This window comes from Maniola hyperantus, chromosome 1, assembly GCF_902806685.2.
Source record: "Maniola hyperantus chromosome 1, iAphHyp1.2, whole genome shotgun sequence".
Classification (NCBI taxonomy): domain Eukaryota; kingdom Metazoa; phylum Arthropoda; class Insecta; order Lepidoptera; family Nymphalidae; genus Maniola; species Maniola hyperantus.
Window position 1 is genome coordinate 9,792,646 of NC_048536.1, and position 19,208 is coordinate 9,811,853.

A 19,208-nucleotide genomic window follows, 5' to 3' on the forward strand; every position below is an offset into this window, starting at 1 on the left:
ACTCCTCGAGGTTAGTATGACATATATGTTTAATTATTGTCGTTTCCTCTATATCATCAAGTGTTTGTTGAAAGTTAGCCATTCTAGATAATAAATGTAATAAAGAAATGTTGAAATGTAAAAACATGCAACAACTTACCCACCAGTATGAAAGAACAAAACCTCATATATTATTAATATAGGTGTTAAATTATAGTATGCTTAAAATAATAATTAATTATAGTTAAAGTCAACGCTTAACACGCACACACTGATAATGTTTATATTACCTTTAAATTTGGTAAGATAACTCTGCGTTGGCCTGATTACACTGTGCACAGTGCTATCAGAACAACTATACTGCAATATGCGTATAGCCAATACCGAAAAAAGAGATTTGCACTCCCTAAAGAATACACTTATTAACGTCACTTCAATTCTTCATACTATTATGGCCGAGCTCCTACTCGACTGCCAGTTTCCATTATTTCGTCCACTTGTTTTTCATTTTTAATGTGAATCGCAGCAGAGTTGTCTTCTTTTTTGACATAAATCTTTCCGAGATTGGACCAACAATACTTAAAACCAAAATTTTTTTTCAGCTGTCTACCAAGGTAATATAATTTTGTTCCTTTAGGTGTTAGGTAATCGGATGCATATACAGGTTGACTATGCTCTGAAAACCCAATGCTGCTTGTAGAAAGTGGATCATTTTTATGTTCCTTGTTGTACTTTTTCAGGGCGCCGAGAAAAGTATTTTTATTCGTTATGGAGTTAAATTTAAGTATTATGTTCCGTTTAGTATTGTCCTTAGAGAAAATGCGATGACACTCGATTATGTCCTTTTCGTTGAATGGTGTTGATAGTTTAAGATACATTCTTCGTATAGTTTGTAGTATTTGTTCATCACTTTTGTATGGGATGTTCTTTATTTCTATGGAAGTTTCCCTCAGTTTGCGTGTTAATTCCTCTAGTTTATCTTCTAGTGTAATGATACGAATGTCTTGTGTTGTTTTATCGTTGTTCTCTGCGTGTCGTTCATTTATCTTTTGCTCAAGGTTTGCTATTTTTGTGTGAATGTTCTCATGTTCGTCTGCGATGACACGCACAGCTTTTTCCAACTCTTCGTGTGCTCTCTGGTTCTTATTTATTTCATTTTTTATATCCTCAAGTGTAGTTGCAATTGCGTTCATGCGGGTCTCTTGTTTTTGTTGCTGCAGTTGCATTTCACCCAGAATTTTCAAAACTGTGGACTGGAATGAGACAGCTTGCTGTTCAGTCTCTTGAAGTTTGCTTTTGAAAGTACTATATTTTGGCGATGGGTTCAGTTCGACAGTTGGTAAGTCATAGGAGGACAAGTCAGACTCCCCCGACTCCATTTCTGGGACACGAGTGCTATTTGGCATTTTTATCTAATTGCCATGCCTATACTGCCAAACCAGCAGCTACACAGGTAACAGCGAAGTGTGCATAATGTATAGCCACTAACTCACACTAACACTTGCAACCGATAAATATTAAATATGCGCTTTAACAAGTCGAGACGTCCGCACCGAGCGAGGTTCGGGCGAAAGAGGATTTTTTGCTTGTATCATTATATTTTATAAAACTAAATAATAAAACCAGAAGAACTAGCATCTGAGTATATATTTAGATGAAATTTCATTTCAGTGTCAAGACTCAAGTAACGGTTAGTTAGGCAGTATTTATTCTGGAACATCGCTGGTCAGCCAATGACTTGTGCATACTGTCACCCCTCGATGGAAATGCAATCACGGACCACGAAGATTCCACTGACACGGAGCACGCAACCTGCATACGAGAATACAGGAAAATGAGAAAATTTTACTCAGTTTCAATAGACAATGAAAACATGATAAGTAGGTATAGGTTGTTACGGCTACACTCACGTATTTAGTCGACGTGAGCCCGACTAGTTATCTATACTTATAATGGAAATTATGATAGTTTAAACACTAAAACGAAAAACATGGTTTATTTATAATGTAAAGAAAAACTGCTGAAGAACTTGAGCCTATACCAATTTCAAAGAAAGAATGAATGTTACTCGAACTCATACAGACCTGATAAGCACATACTTAATATGGGAATGTTAAAAAGAAAAATATTGAATTGGAGCGCTATTAAGTAAAACTGTTTCCCATGAGGAAGCAAAACAACAATATACCTACTTAATATTATTATCGTCGCTAAGGAAAACCGGAAAAGCTTAAAACTATCAAATTAGCGTCACCGGTTTAACACGAGTCTTTTTACAAACCCGGCACTCTACACCCTGTTCACAGAGAGAGAAGGGTTTTATTATTTTTTAAGTATACGCTCGTTTGCACGCGAATGGGCCACTTAACCACGAAGACAAGCTCCCAGTGAACCATAGAGCGCACCCCATACTAACTCTGTCAGGCATCTTTATGTGGATGATAACAGTTCAGCCACGCTTTTTACTTGTTTTGCTTTTTCCCAAAAATAATCTTTTTAGGTTTCCGTATTAAAATAAGTTAAGGAACCGTTATAGTTTCGTCATGTTTTTAATATTTAAGTATAGCAGCCATTTTAAAATAAATAGTTATGAAAGCTGTTTTTACTTTTTATTCTCATATCAACGCAATTTTGAAAATCATGGATAGCTAATATTTAGGTACTTTTACATTTTTTTAATGCAATACTTAATTGCAAATCGTAGGAAGAGAATTTTATATTGTCAGTTAATTTATCAAGTAGCTACTACAACAGCCGGCAAGAAATATTGTATCGACCTTTAGAATGAGATTTCGGCTTTATAGAGCGTTGTCTCTGTCATCTCATACCTATGTGACGTTTTGTTGGTCTCACGACAGAGACATCGCTCTACGAAACCGCTATGTCTTTCTAAAGGTCGATGTACAATATTTCCTGCCGTGTACTGTACCTACATACAATGAATATAATTCGTTGGGCAAAGAGCTCTATGCCCTTCACTTCTTTATAGGTCTTTGCCCAACTATGGGTATGGGACATTATTAGCTAGGCTATTACTCTGAGCTATCGTTCATCGTATAAAAACAAAACGGCGACTCCATTGACGATGTAATAAAATGGACGCAATTTTACGAGTGTGAATGATACTGCTACAACCAATCGCGTCAATATCAATACAATCGCTATGAAGACAGAGATATGTAGACAGGTACGACATAGGATCGAAACGGACTAACGTAAAACGTGACTTGGTTGCTGAAAAAGAAAGTGCGCGAAATCGGGAAACATTTTCCATTGTTCACTCTGTAGTATTCGGAAAACCGATATACGTTGGGGTCCCAAGGTGCTGGCATCGTGACATTACACTGGAAGGCGCAACGTTCTGATGTCGTCCGTTCCCTACTAGGCGGATGGACGACATCAGACGAGTCGCAGGAAGCCGCTGGATTCAGGCAGCGCAAAACCGTGGCGTGTGGAAGTCCCTACAAGAGGCCTATGTCCAGCAGCGGATGTCTATCGGCTGATGATGATAATGATGACTCTATGATAGTATGCCAAAATTATTTTATTAAATTTTCATTTAAAATGTAAAACTACACATAGGAAGGTTACTATAGAATCAATAGACAGATAAATTAACTTTTTCTCATGATTTCGCCCGCGTGATATCAGTTTGTTTTTTAAACCCCGTTGGAATACTTTCAAATGTACGAGAGTACGACAAGATTACGACAAGATTACGCCAAGACTACGGCACGAGTACGACAATTGTACGTTAAGACTATAACAGTACGACACGACTACCTACCTACCTACGACAAGACTTACCATTAAGTATTTTTTAAATAAAGTTTAATTAAAGGGCTCCCTAAATTATAACAATGAGTATCACGCTTTAATTTTTATTTATTATCCATTGAAATGTTATAGTCACAGAGTCAAGTGAGCTTTTTATTCTCAGGGCCTGTTTCATTGATATAGAACTAGTAGTTAGATGACAAATCCACAGATCTAAAAATCTAGCTAGGATAGCCAGTTCTTGATCTTGTAACATTCGTAATATTGTATATGCTTATTCCAACAAGCACGCAAATTGTTCAAGATCAAATCCATGTATGTGGGGGATTCCAACATCAATGGTGTAACTAGATGATTGAAAAAGAAACGTTTTATTTATTTATTTAAAAAAAATCAAATCAATAATGTCATCACTCAAGTGGCCAGGTTTGCACACATCATTCACCTTCAGTTTTTTATAAGCCTTAACACTTGAAAATAAAGATTAATAACGAGAATAATAATTTAAAATAAGGTGAAACTATTATTTTTGCTTTTATTTTTCGGGACGCTCTTGAAGCATTTATTTAAAATCCTGTAGTTTGTCGTGTAGATACTCATATCGCTGCCTGTTTCACAACGCAACTGTGTTGACGTTCCGCACACCCGCACAGCCCCCGCGCTAGCGCGGTGCGGGATAGCGCGGATGACGTGCGGGTGTGTGGGGCGTCCTCCAGCCTCATACCCCGATTGCCATCTCGATCTGTCGCGTACTATATTTAATACGGACATGAACTGTGGCATAGAGCCTTTGACGATATATTGGATAGTAGGGATAATAATAGACTGGACCTTTGATTGGACCAAAGAGAATATAAACTCATCGTGATAGGATAGACTTCTCGATATAAGAACTAGACATTATGTATTTTTATCTCACGAAGCGACGCGCGCTTTACTTGTGGTAACAAGATGTGACAATAGATGTCACGAGAGTTAATAATACTAGGATTTAGACAAGACGATAAAAATACCTACTTACTTAAGAGATCTTACTTTACATCTCTCGGTCTATAAAGTCAAATCGTTGCGGAATCACTAATTTGCAACCCTCCAAAGCGATTGTGCGCTGCCGGTTCGTGAGCGACAACGCATTTGATTCTTATTCATGAATGGGGCCGGGTCGACCGCGACCTAACGATTTGATAATGTATTCACTTGATAAAGCGGAAGGTGGTACTTCGCGAGTACCGCATTAAAAAACCAATTACAGCGTGACTAAATCGCGCCGCCGCTCCCGGCTATTTGTCAGACTCCAGAGGGATAAAAGTATATTCTAAATTTAATTTCACGCAATTTTTAAAATTGGGGGCAGCGGGAAATATTATTTTTATTGAGCTGGTTACGGAGTTTATTAATCGAATGGTAAGGCGGCAATATCGTTACGTTTTAAAGGGGTGGGTTTGAAATCTACAAAACAGAATAGCGTGAAAACTTACAGCATACATATCCAAAGCAAAAAGTGTCAGTACATGCTACATAAACTAGTAGTTACTTACTCTATGAAATATGAGGAGCTATACAGAAAATTTTAGATTCAGACTGTAACATTATCTATGAAGTATTTCAGGTGACCGAATCTATAGATTTTTCACAAAAAGGTATTTCAAAATGTGCTTGAGGGCGCAGTGTAACAAACAGCCGCCCTAATACAATAACGGCCGGAACAAACTGCGCCATAAAATATCACCAGTGAATAAATCAGTTTTGCTGTGATGCGCACAAGTCGACCCTCTACCTTCTGTAACTATCAAGGATTTATGGTTATAGAAAATAATGATTTAGATAAAATATTAATTAAGTGAACCTAGTTACTAGATAGCATTAAATCGATTCTTCTGGGGTACTTAGTTGTCGATACATCTTTATCAAAATATGGTCGGAAATGCGATCCCATGTTTCTGATTCTGAATTTTCTTCTCACCTTAAAATACATTGAAGCGAAGACATACTTATCAAAATGATAATTCCATTGTCTTATTTAAGAGCAGCGTCTCTCTAAATACCTACGATTTGACTCTAACTGGTAGTCTAAACTCTAAACCTCTGATATATGGCTATAGTATACCGTGAATCTAAGAAAAGTCGTCGGGAAAAAATGCAGCATCAGTATTCGAGGCAGTGAGCGTGAAACAATGTGGTGCGTGTGGCGCCTTACCCGCGTCGCCGCCCTGCAGCCCTAGCACTGATTGAGCCGCGACAAGTTAAACCATTTGAAACAATTTAATAGAGATCAAAAATTCAGGCCCTCACCACGCCCGCACTAACTTTTGAAGTTTTTCCCTCGCTAAAGGGATTATCGGCGTAGCGGGAAACTGGGGGATATATTATAGGTTTTGTGGATTTTTTATTCATTTTGTTGCTGCTATTACGTTAGCAGTAGCACCAATTATTAGGGTCCCGTACCAAAATGGTACAAATGGAACCCTTATGGTGCGACTTTTTCCGTCCGTCTGTCCGTCCGTCTGTAACAGTTGATTATTTCGGTACTCGGTAGTAACTATTCAACTATCGACATGAAATTTGGAATAGTTGTATAATTCTAATAGTAAATCTATGTTCCTACTAGGTAGCTACTTAATCGGATAATCGTATATTTTTTTCAGAACTACATAAAAACATTATACGAATTTCTGATTGAGATCAACTACACTCCTTTGCTGGGAAGCTCTCAATGTAATATCTGAAATTTCCAGCGGCTTTCTATCACATGGTGCTAACAGAGAAGAACATCTAAGATCAACCTAAACGTAAACAATATAAGGTTGAGTGTTGTCAAACAGTTTTGCGATGGAACTATATCGTTGTATGGTAAGCCTGAAATGCGATTGCGTTATGATAGGATCAGAGTTCAGCAGAGCGTGGTCGGGAAGGCGCTCCGAGCAATTCATAGAGCGCGCTTCTGTTTGAATTTAATGTATCTTTAAACCTCTTTAGTTTCTTGTTATAAGATTTTAAGTTCTTTAGACCAACAAAAAAGTGACAAAAAAAATGTGTTTTACTTTTAGCAGTGCTCCATGCTCAGAATTTCTCTACGCAATGAAAACAGAAATGAGAAGATCAGTGAAGGACCAAAGTAACCGGCTCAACGGGTTGCGAAGCTGAAGTGGCAATGGGTGGGGCATATAGTTCGAAGAACCGATCGATGTTGAGGTCACAAGGTGTTAGAATGGTGACCTCGCTCAAGAAAGCTCAGAGCTAGAGTTGGCAGACTCCCCACTAGGTGGGCAGACGGCATTAAACGACATGCAGGGAGACACAAAGTCCCAGCAGTGGATGTCTATCGATTGACGATGATGACAACTTTTTGCCGTGAGAAAATTTGTATGGGTAAAACATCACGACCTCCTTGGCGCAGTACTGAGCGTTGAGGTCTTATCAGCGGGAGGTCCCGGGTTCGATTCCTGGCAAGGATAATTTTGGAATATGTAATTTCTAAATTGTCTTTGGTCTGGTCTGGTTGGGGACTTCGACCGTGGCTAGTTACCACCCTACCATCAAAGCTATGCCACCAAGCGATTTGATGTTCCGGTACGATGCCGCGTAGAAACTGATAAAAAGTTTGAGTTTAATAAAACTGCCACACCCCTTCCACATCAGCCCGCGTCCATCTTGAGTGTATCATCATATTCCTCCAGGCGAGATTTGCTTTCAAGGGCTAATTTATAATCGATAAAAAAACCTTCTAACCAATTTCTACGTCCGTCTTCGTCAAACCGTTTGTGTCGTCGTTCGTTGAGACTAAACCACAAAGTAATCGTAGTTTGATATACCTATTTGAGCTATACAAGAGTTATATTGGACGATTATTGCAAAGTATAATGGAGCAGAACGTCTTCCCCAATCGGCTCATCCGATAAGCACAACCGACTGGAACGACGTTCCCCACTCACATCAATCGCACTATATTGATTGTCACTGGAAAATATCGCTCTTGTTTAAATCTAAAAAATGCTCCAAACACGCTGATAGCAACGTATATTGATGTTGAAACGATACATAGAATTTTTATGACTGCCATAGATGAAGCTAGTTTTATTACCTTCATAAATACTGCTTTTTTATTTTTACTCCCCTAACGCGACTTCGTTAGCCGTGTTAGATTTTGTTTTTTTGTTCCTATACGAGTTAGCCCTTGACTGTAATATCACCTGGTGGTAAGTGATGATGCAGTCTACTGCAATATCACCTGGTGGTAAGTGATGATGCAGTCTAAGATGCCTGCCCTGCGGCCTAACCTGGAAGGGTTATGGTAGTTTCATAAGCCCATACTTCTGTTCAGTTTCTATGCGGCATCGCACCGGAACGCTAAATCGTGGTTCAATCGCTTGGCGGCACGGCTTTGCCGGTAGGGTGGTAACTAGTGATTGCCGAAGCCTCGCACTAGACCAGACCAGAGACCATTTAGACATCATAAAATCGAACAACTTATAAGACCACAGCGGTCACCACTGCACCAGGGCAGTCGTCAAAAAATTGGTGAATCGAATCTTTACCACACCATCATGCACTAAGTTCGACTGGATTTCTTTCTAGGCGCCTAATGGTTTTGCTAATTTGACAAAGAGTTGGTGTTGATAAAAGCTGAAAAGAATTATATTATCATACCCCTTCTGCTTGTCTATCGTTTAGTTTAGGTACTTAAATCTTTAATTTGTTAGAACTTTAAAATCAATCAGCCGCATTATGTGGAAATCAAAATATGTAAGTATGAGTATTTATCGGCAATGGATGGTTTACTTCATGCAAAACACCTAATGCAATAAGAGACCCGTAAGTTGCTGATTAAAGAGAAATGTAATACGATACGTACTTTCATGATTGTAATTTAAGTAATATAACTACTTACCTAAACCCCTAGGTCCTAAGTATACAAATTATTATTAATATTTTATTTCTATGCAATTGAGTCGATTTTGCAGTGCTCGGTGACTGTATGGCAAAACGTATGGAAAAATTCCATAGAAACGTGTTTATTATAATATCTATCTATAAGTGTTCTTACGTATAGGTGAGTCTCTTTAGTAATTATTTTCCGCAATATCTTCAAGCAAATTCAAAATAGTTCTGGTTCTAATTCAATTCATAACCATCGAAGTAAATAATCTTTAAGATTGATTCCCCACAATCTAAGTCGTCGTTTGATTAAATTTCAAGAAAATCCATTCAAAGCTTGCATCTAAGTTTGGGGCATTTGTAATGACCGTCTTTGATAAGTCTGAATCCTTTTGAAGAAATCGTATCAACTTCAATTTAGCCGGATGTTCAGTGGTTTGTAAGGAAGGAAGGGATTATATTTTTATAGTAGAACACAAACACAATCACGACTAATCGGATCTCGTCAAACGGCCGGTCATTTAGCGGAACGATCGTCAATCGAAGAATGTCCCGGTGACTATCTAAAGTATAGAGATAATAGGAGCGGGGGTCAGCACGAGAGTCCCCGGGCACCGGCAGGGGCAGTAAGGAATAATGTAAGTGTCCGGGGCGACATTTGCACCGAACTGCCGGCGACCTCTGCCTCTTACTTATGCGGTTTTTAATATTTTTATTGTAATGGCTTTGGTCACTCCGGAATAGAAATGGAGTAGAAAATCTGTTGAGCCTAAAATTATTGTGACGTGAAAAATATTAAGTATGCTTTTATAGTTTAACTAGTTTTGTTGTTGAATGGGTCGTGTATTTTAGTTGTATGAATCGCCTCTTATCTACAACTTTTGAATTAAAACTTCTTTAGGCTTAACTTGAAAGTTTTCGGATGCAACTCGGGCGGGAGTAGAAAAATCGCGTCTCAGATCTTACGAGTTACTCCGATTTTTTTCGAACGGAAGTAACATTCTTCACGTTACTTGCATCCGTATGTACCTAAATAGTCACTAAACAGAACAGCTGTTTTAAGGCCGATTTTATATCGAATGTTTCGAACTAGTTTTAAAGTAGGTACCTACCATGTGAGTAGTTAACTAAAATTGATGGCGAGACCTATTAGGAAAAGAAGGTTAAGTTATTTTTCTATGTTAAGGAAGTCTCTTTATATTTTCAAGATTCCTGTTTGTAGAGAAAACGTGTAAAAAACAGCTGCGATGTGTTCTGCAATACCCTCGCGGTCACTATTATTGGTAGCTCGACAGCGGTCGCCATAAAACTGTCCATAAACCTATGTTGGCGCCTATACTGCAGTATAGCACTGCATTTATTAAAACTAGAAGAAGCGAAGGGCGAAAATTCTTCAAACGTAAGTTGGAGACAATTTTGATTTATATAAACCTTACTTACCTAATGAGCACAAAATTCTTCACAATACCCAAAACCTTAATTAATATCTAAGTATGTAACATAAAAAAATTGTATATTTTCACAAGAACAGATATATAAAACCAAAATATATCCCTACTAAGTCTAGGTAGACACAACATGCATATCTTCTGGAACCGATTTCAGTGAGAGTAAATTCCTTGAACAACTGAACCCCTTATTGATAAAAGGTTCACGTGCGCAACTGGGCATAATATATGAGCTGAAATAAAATCTGTCAGTGACCATTTATGGCGCAGTCCTGATATTAAAATGTAGCGGACTAGGAGCGCGGGCGATGTCCGGGAGTGTCCGGGAGGACGAGGCGTCTCTGCGCCGGCTGGAACCGCGACACGATCTGATTTATAGCCCGAACAGCAGTATTTTATTCGGCGGGCGCCTCAAGAAAACTATAAGTTTCCGTTCGGCAGGACCAGGGGAGTAGCCCAGTAAATATTGTCTCCGCTCACTGTATCGATGCTTATGGACATATATCGATATTTATTGCAGTGCGTTTAGAGATAATTTGGTAATGGATCAGACTCATCACTGGGTAATTTACAGGCAAATGTAGGTTGCTCATAGTTACCCTAAGTTTATCGATAAGATATTATCATTGATCTCCAGCGCATCGCAATCACAAGTAAAAAGAGGTTTCAAATAATCTTTAAAAAAAAAGCACATCAGCTATGTTTATCATGACTATATTATTCCTTTTTTACGACAATAGTGCACCAGTTTGAACCGCTGACTTTTCGGATGTCACTCCACTCCTTAGCTAATGATGCTTTTGATCTATGCTTAAGCTTCAAATTAAGGGAAAATAATAAAAGTGCCCGAGGAATTGATTGAAATACTAATGGGCTACCTTTCATATTACAGAAAATATCCTTCTAAACGCATAAAATATTATAAGTATGAGTTAAAAATTCTAGGCGTATCTTTATCCTCGTCACTCCTGACACTTTACCCGCTCGTCAAAGGTGTCTGACTCAAAACGAAGGCAATTTGTCCGTCAACTTGCATTATGCCTCAGGGTAGCAGAGCAGAGGTATAAGGATATTCATATTATATTCTAATAGTACCGGCAATAGTAAATAGTATAAAAAAATTCAGTTCATATCTATTCGTGGTATAACTATAACAAAAAGTTAAGGTATAAAAAAAATACTTCAGGCCTTTGCATTGGATAGTTACAGAATTAAGTGCTACGAAGAAACACCCTTTTATCATTTACTATAGGATAAATGGGTTTGAACATTGCTAGTTGAAAATAACATTTTTTCGAACTAACACAAAGTCGTTGTAGACTTTTAGTCGCAAACAGGCGTTATAATTTCATCTACTTTTTAACTACATAGTTGTAACGACTATACGCCTTCATCCTGGGTAATCGAAACAAATGAACGAGTGATCAATGTCGCCCTCCAGTGATAATGAGTGATAATGATCCTCTAATGAGTCGTCAACGTCACTAACGCCCGCCCCACACTAAATGACGATCCTGCGAATTGCCTTGCATTCCAGCACTGATTGACACACCCTTTTTTGTACACTTTGCAAATCAGGCGTGCATTTAGTACAAAATATTTTTATATATTTGTTGTAGTTATAGATATTTGATATAATTTTTTGCATTTCACGAAGACGAGTGGCTCATGCTTGTGTTTAAGTCGTATCGATATAACTTATACCTATCGACTTAAACACAAGCAATAGGTAAAAGTAAGGTTCACTAGTTTGCGAGCGCTTGCTCGCAACTGATTGGTCAGACATGCATGCACACTTACGCAATGCCCGTGTAAACGACATAACCACAAGAAAAGTTCACTCGTCTTCGTGAATTGCAAGAACTGTAACTAAGCATGATATAAAAGTACAAAAGGCCTTCCTAAGATACCTGTATAAACGTTGCTATGGATATTATCCTTTCCTATACCCAACCAAATTTCTGTTAGGTTGCTTAGGTTTCAACTCCCTGGAGGTCAGACGCATTTGCGACCAACTCAAAATTATGTGTCAAATTTTGCGAGGAGATGTTAATGCTCCAGAACTTCATAACCAACTGTGTCGCATACGTGTCCCTGAATCCAACAGTAATCTTCGTCCACGAAAAAATAAACTTTTCGTGGTCCCACATCATCGCACTATTGCTAGATCTATGTCACCTATACCCCGTTCATTAGCATCATTCAACGCGCTTTTGGACAATAATGCTCAATGGGACCCATTTAATGATGGGTCTATAATACTGGTTCGGGAGTTACTGAAGTACGCTGAGAGCATTGCATGAATATGTCATTCAATGTTCTCAGCGTACATATTCAAAATTCTTTGATCTTTTATCGTTTTGTATTTTATGTCTTTTTTCTTGTACCTTTATTTGTATTTAAATTTATTATTAATCATCTAGTTAGTGTAAGTGGCACTGCCGTTCTAATTAGATATAAAATAAATAAAATAAATAAAAAAATAAATAAAATAAAACCAATTTTCATTGGTAAGCGTGAGGAAGAAACTATAAGGTTCCTTGTTTTGTTACGGAACCCTAAAAAAGGGTCTGTCTGTTTGTGTTTGCAGTTTCCAAATGTACCTAACGTGGTTGCCTGGCAGACATCGCTTCAAAGCGATAAGGCCGCCAAATTGTACTACAATTTTTTTGTTGATTTAATGTTTTACTTTTGTGTTTCTTTCAAGAATATTTCATACATTCATTCATTCTGTAACTGGATGTTGTAAGGCTAAACCGGTTTTAATAAAATTTGGCAGATACTTAACCATCCAACATTTATTTTTACCGCATGAAAAATGAATACTGATTTTAAGTGGTCGATTACCGAAGGAAAACGAAAAACCGTTTTCCCCGCAGACGATGTCGTGGGAGTCAGATTTTTAAAATTGCGCGTGTGATGTTAGAAACAATAGCTAGTTTGCCAATTAAATAGTTATTGTATAAGATAGCCTCGAAGCTAAGCTTGTAAGCGAAGAGTAAATCCATTGAGCAAATAAGGCTAATACCAATTACATGGATTAGACACCGTCCGTGACGGATTAGAGTAAGCTTGTAGTTTGACTAGACTGACTTCTTGTGACTAGTGTTGTTATTAATTGGATAATAAAGAAAACTCAGTGTTCGGTTCAAACCATAGTTCATAATAAACGTACCGTGACAGTAACTCCGACTCTTTTTTACAAGCAATTTTTTTTAGCAGTCTAGTTCTTTTAAATCGTCAAGTCTAGTCTAATGAACTGCAGTACCTACACTGTATCACCCATTCGAATTCAAAATGCCTACACAATTATTTTGCTGACATGGCGGTCAAAATGTTAGCCTAGCAGTTTTTTTTCTATAAACGTTTACCTATCTAGTGTTATTTGTTTCAGTATGATCTACAAACAGAGGTCAATGACCGCTAGGACATATTAACCTACTTAATCACTGTCTATATGTATTTATTATTTTACAATCATATTCAAATTTTTTGCAGATTCATAACTTGTATAATTCTAAAAAGATGAAGAAGCAGTTTGCTGTAAATTGCAATAATATGTAAAATACTTTTTCTTTGTTATTTTATGTTTCGTAGAGCTAAAATGGTAGGTATTTTAAATACTTTTTCAATATTTTCTGCAAATTAGATACCTACTTAATACTTATGTGTTTATTTTTTAATTTAGATTAGGATAGTTAAAGGTATCTTCTCTATATGTAAAAATGAATCGCTGAATGTGTTGCTGATCGCAAATCTCGAGAACAGCTGAACTGATTTCGCTAATTCATTTTCATAATATTCCATGAAGTACGGGGATGGGTATGGTTCTTACGGAGAGAAAAATTTAAAAAAAATCCTGACAAAGAATCGACTGTTAGGCGGTACAAAGTTCGCCGGGGCAGCTAATGAAAATGAAAAATTCCAATGGGATTTTTAAATACCTAAATCCACGCGGACGAGGTCGCAGGCATCAATCATCATCTATGGTAGTTTTGGTTGTTTTACTTTGGACAAATGATAAACAAGGAACTAAAGAAAATGTAGATACCTACGTTTATTGTTTTCTATGTTTTATAGAAATATAAAGAAAAAATCGACTGAGTTCACTTCATAATAATCTACGCGTTTTAACTTCAATGCACTGAGGCATCCATCTATCGTCGTTTTTTAAATTCCTTTACAAGTTGGCCCTGCACTGCGATCCCACCTGGTGGTAAGTGGTGATGTAGTTTAAGATAGAAGCGGACTAACTTGGAAGGGGTATGGCAGTTTTTAGGGTTCCGTACCTTAAAAGGAAAAACGGAACCCTTATAGGATCACTTTGTTGTCTGTCTGTCTGTCTGTCTGTCTGTCTGTCCGTCTGTCTGTCAAGAAACCTACAGGGTACTTCCCGTTGACCTAGAATCATGAAATTTGGCAGGTAGGTATATCTTATAGCTGACATTTGAGGAAAAATCTGAAAACCGTGAATTTAGGGTTAGATCACACAAAAAAATTAAATTGTGGCCATGAACTAATAATTAGTATTTTCAATTTTCGAAGTGAGTGACTGTATCAAGTGGGGTATCATATGAAAGGTCTTGTGCATTCTAAAACAGATTTTTATTTATTTTTATGCATCATAGTTTTTGAATTATCGTGCAAAATGTCGAAAAAATACGACTGTAGTACGGAACCCTCATTGCGCGAGCCTGACTCGCACTTGGCCGGTTTTTATTGAACCCATTCTCTTTAGATTATTTAGATTAGATATCATGAATCATGGGTAAATCTGTTGATGGTTTTACTAAATAATGTTACTCTTCCTCCCCACAACTCACATAGTTGGTGTAACAGTGTTACGGAATCATTAGTGCTCAATTGTTTTGTTCAAAGCGCCGGCATTCACAGTCGGCAGCTCCCCGCCATTACTACTACGCGCTGCTACGCCGCCGCACCGCCTGACCACATGCTGATTGAGCACTTGTTACGAGATCATTAATCAATTATTATTTGTTAGACATTGTGTCCGCTATAGCTTAACGTAACTGAAAACCGCTGCCATGCCTATAGCGTACCGTAGCGTTATTGTCGTAGCTAGCAACTATCAGCTATCATCTATGACGAACCACCTGACAACGCAACGCTGCCAACTGGCAACTGACATGCATTGTTTGGTTTTTGGGTAACTAGAAACGCAATAATTATGCCTTCTCTTTCTTTTCCTCACTGAAAGCTGAGGAGGAGGTTATTGGCTACCAGCTTAGTAACTAAGAACTTGATAAACCAAAGCCGACCCTATCTCTATTATGCTAAGGCTTAACTGTACAAGTACTTGTCCATCACACTTTGATCTATCAATCTTATTACAGTTAGCCTTAGAGTAACAGAGATAAGGTCCTCTTTGGTATATCAATCTTCGTGAAATGTTTTTGGTTAACTGGACTGTTGCAAACTATCCGTGCGTGCAGGCGTCCACTATAGTTTGACCTATGTCAATGATCATTATAATTAAACTTTGCTGCTATGAACTTAAGGTTGTGATTACTTCACGATATTCATGAAATTAAAATTGGTTTTATTTTAGTGAAATATTCGCGCGCTAGCTATACAGACGGTATTGATACGGCAGCTAGCTTAGTTACTACAACGGAAACCGTTGTGAGTTGCGCATATTAAATTAGTTGAAACACAACTCTGATACCGATATTCGGCAACGGTTATCAAAATCGGTATTGAAACTAAATAACTGTTGGATACCTGTTGCCAGAAATAGCCAATAACGCCCATCTCTGTTATTTGTCTCTTTAGACTCTAGATCTCTTTAAACAGCTTTTGAATGTTACGTTCAATTACTTAGGTGTTTATTCATCCTACATATTATATTTATCGTGATTGACTGACTAATCTATCAACGCAAAGGCTAATCTGCCTGGGTTAGAAACTTGAAATTTTGACAGTAGGTTCCTTTTATGGCGTATGAAGATTCCATTTCTAAGGGACCTAAATAAGATGAAAGTTTGTATGAAAGTAATTTAATTTAAGTATATCTATGAAAATAAGTAAACTTTTGTCAAACATAGTGCTTGAGGGTTTTCCGAAATTGTTGGAAGTTAAATAGAGGATGGTGATGATGAAGCTTCCAGGGAAAAAATAAAGAAGTAGGTACAAGTTTCAGGGCTTTTGAAAACTCCACTGATTTTCAAAAATTTACTCGAGTGAGGTCGTACGGGTCAGCAAGTCCTTAGAAGTCTTTAGGACCTGACCTAACGTTGTATTATTGTACCTACATGCTGAAGTGTTACGAACACGGTACACATTAATAAATAATTTTAAATCGATTTAAGTAAATACATATTATAAAAATTATTAATGCAAATACTTAGGCATGGGTCAAGAAATGCATAGTTGTTTTACGAAATGATGACATGTTGATGATTTTACAGTAAGTAGATAAGTATCAATTTTGAACTGATCTGTACCTATGTTTTGGACTACGGTTTTGAAGTGAAAACTTCTTTAGGCGCGTAGGGCAATTTTGGGTTGGGTACAAGGGTTCTGCATAAAAGTGCTTATTATCTTGTACGATGGTACGGAGCCCTTCTTGTGCGAGTCCGACTCGCACTTGACCGGTTATATTCCGTATTGATTTTATCCACTAGTAAATGTACCGTGTTAATGATTAGGTACCTCACCTAATTGATTAATCTTCTTATGTCGTGTTAATCACATTGCAAAAGATTATTGGCACCAAACTTGGCAATAAGTTAAATAGGTAAGTACAACGTGATCTAAAATGTGCTAAAAGTTATAATATCACAGCTTAGTCTTAACTACAGGGAAAAAATCAATATAAGAACTGTAGGGCGATTGTCTAAAACCTGCATCAATCATTATTACAATCTCAATTGTTCTGATTGGCTGAATTGGTGCGATTCTTGTTGCAACAATGCATTGTAGCCAATAGTGAGCGAGCATTAACCAATCAGAGATGATTGCGATCGTGACATTGTAGCTGTCAAACAACCGCGGTAGGGCCACAGGATTTACCCCATTTACCTCATCATTATCAACCGATAGACGTCCACTGCTGACCATAGGTATCTTATAGGGACTTCCATAAGCCACCACGGTCTTGCACCGCCTGAATCCAGCGGCTTCTTGCGACTCTTTGATGTCGTCTGTCCATCTAGTGGATGGGTCTTCCAACACTACGCTGTCCGGTGCGAGGTTGCACTTCTAGCACCTTGGCACCCCAAAGTCCATTGGTACTTTGAACTATGTGTCCTGCCCATTGCCCCTTCAGCTTCGCTACCCGTTGAGCTATGTCGGTTACTCTGGTTCTCCTATGGATCTCCTCATTTTGGATTTGACCGCGTAGAGAAACGCCAAGCACATATAGCTCTCTCCATCGCTTATACACTTTGAGGCCGTTGTGGAGGCGGGCCACAGTCGAGCCGAGGAAAAGGAGAATTAGTTGAATGATGGTCAAAATGCAAAATGGTCAGAATGCTTAATACCTAAGCGAATAAATAGACAGTTTGAGATTTTTGAGAGATTTCAATTTAACTCTCGACTTATCACAAATTGTCATAAAACTTAAATATATGAAAGAGTGAAGTGCTAGACACATCTGACGTGATATTTTTTCTTCTTACCTTCCGGATCGACCTGGTAATGCGGCCTCGATGAGCTCATTGCGTAAGCGCAACACACTTTGTTTATTTAAAGAAATAATGCTGTATGGTAACTTGACAACATTATTGAACTGTCATTTGGTTGTCTACCTAAGTAAGGAAACCTACACGTCGCCGAAAAATGTTTTTTCTTTAAATAAGTTTCTGCCATCATTTTAGAACTATCGGTTTCAAGCATGTTTCAAGGTTATTGTGATTTTATAACAAGAGACAACTCGCATGGAAACCTCCAAAGCTGTAGGAGACGTACGTTAAACGCGCGTTAAAGATAACAATTCAGCTTGCTTTACAACTGGAACCATTACCTACTTAATTATTTTGGCCGAGACAACATCGTGCTGTAGAATTAGAATATTACGGTATAACAGACTATTGGCGATTTATGCCACATTTTAAATGATGGTAAGTACGTACCATGCGGCTCTGTGCCGTGCTGTAATCTCGCAATATATTGCTTTGGGACTTTTCAATACTTGTACGAAAATGATTGTGATGGGTTCAGGCTAAAAATTGAAGATGTAGGCTTCAAATGGTTTCAAGGAAATGCTTCTCTTGTGATGAATACTTATTACCGTTGTAGTTCACATTAGCCTTGTAGTTCTGTAATCTGTAACACCTAAAAACTTTTATTGCAATTAGAATACCTAAGTAAGAATAATATTATGGTGACGTATTGTGCAACAATGTTGTTCCTCAAAGGTTATGACTTATGATATTATGCATACCTACTCATATTATAAATGCGAAAGTGTGTCTGTCTGTCTGTCTGTCTGGCTGCTAGCTTTTCACGGCCCATCCGTTCAACCTATTTTAATGAAATTTGGTACAAATGCTGTGCAGCGCTACTTATATTGTCTACTCTCGTGCGTTTTATATCTTCTGTCTTACTCATTAGCGAGAACACATTTTATACGCTATGTAATATGAAAGTATCATGTCTATATGTACCTATGGATAATTATGTACCTACCTATAGATAATAGTTCTCCATTCTAGGGTATCACCGACAGTCCTCTATGCAGAGTATGAATGAAGAGACGAGACACCGGAACAAGTGCCTACCTACTGCTTTTAAATGTAGCGGTGTAGTATCTAACCAACGAGAAGCGTACATTGGCTCCCTAGCAACACTTCCTCACTGGCATGCTTGGATACTGGAGTTAGCTCAGCTGGCTGGAATGATCCGACAGGGAGCCGTACCTGCGGTCTCAGGTAAAACGGACGACTAGGTACGTCTAATTGCGGAATAGAAACCCAGAACAAGAAAAAAGAAAATGTACCGAATTCTAAACCTATGCAGGTTTAATATAATTTTATTGATTGCTCAGAGGCAATAACGACCGATGAAGCTTTGGAGTCAAGTTCGCGAAAACAATGTTGCGAGCGGCACGGTCGGGTTACACAAACCCAAGGTGAACATTTCATAACATTGACGCCATTGGAATCCTTT

The 19,208-nt window shown here is 38.0% G+C and overlaps 1 protein-coding gene across 1 annotated transcript; it reads right to left on the reverse strand.

Moving 5' to 3' along the window:
- Nucleotides 1-271: 271 nt before the first annotated feature.
- On the reverse strand, nucleotides 272-1,385 carry LOC138402555 (golgin subfamily A member 5-like). The gene is made up of 2 exons (XM_069499608.1): nucleotides 642-1,385; nucleotides 272-310 (listed from the first exon to the last, which is right to left on the reverse strand). The coding sequence occupies exons 1-2, from the start codon at nucleotides 1,383-1,385 to the stop codon at nucleotides 272-274; spliced, it is 783 nt and encodes a 260-aa protein (XP_069355709.1).
- Nucleotides 1,386-19,208: the final 17,823 nt, after the last annotated feature.

Bases quoted from the DNA above. Each gene is read 5' to 3' on its own strand.
- LOC138402555 (XM_069499608.1), bottom strand. From the start codon at position 1,385: ATGCCAAATAGCACTCGTGTCCCAGAAATGGAGTCGGGGGAGTCTGAC. The intron at 311-641 runs GTATATGCATCC...CACTGTGCACAG, and splicing joins TTTCAGAGCATAGTCAACCT to TGTAATCAGGCCAACGCAGA.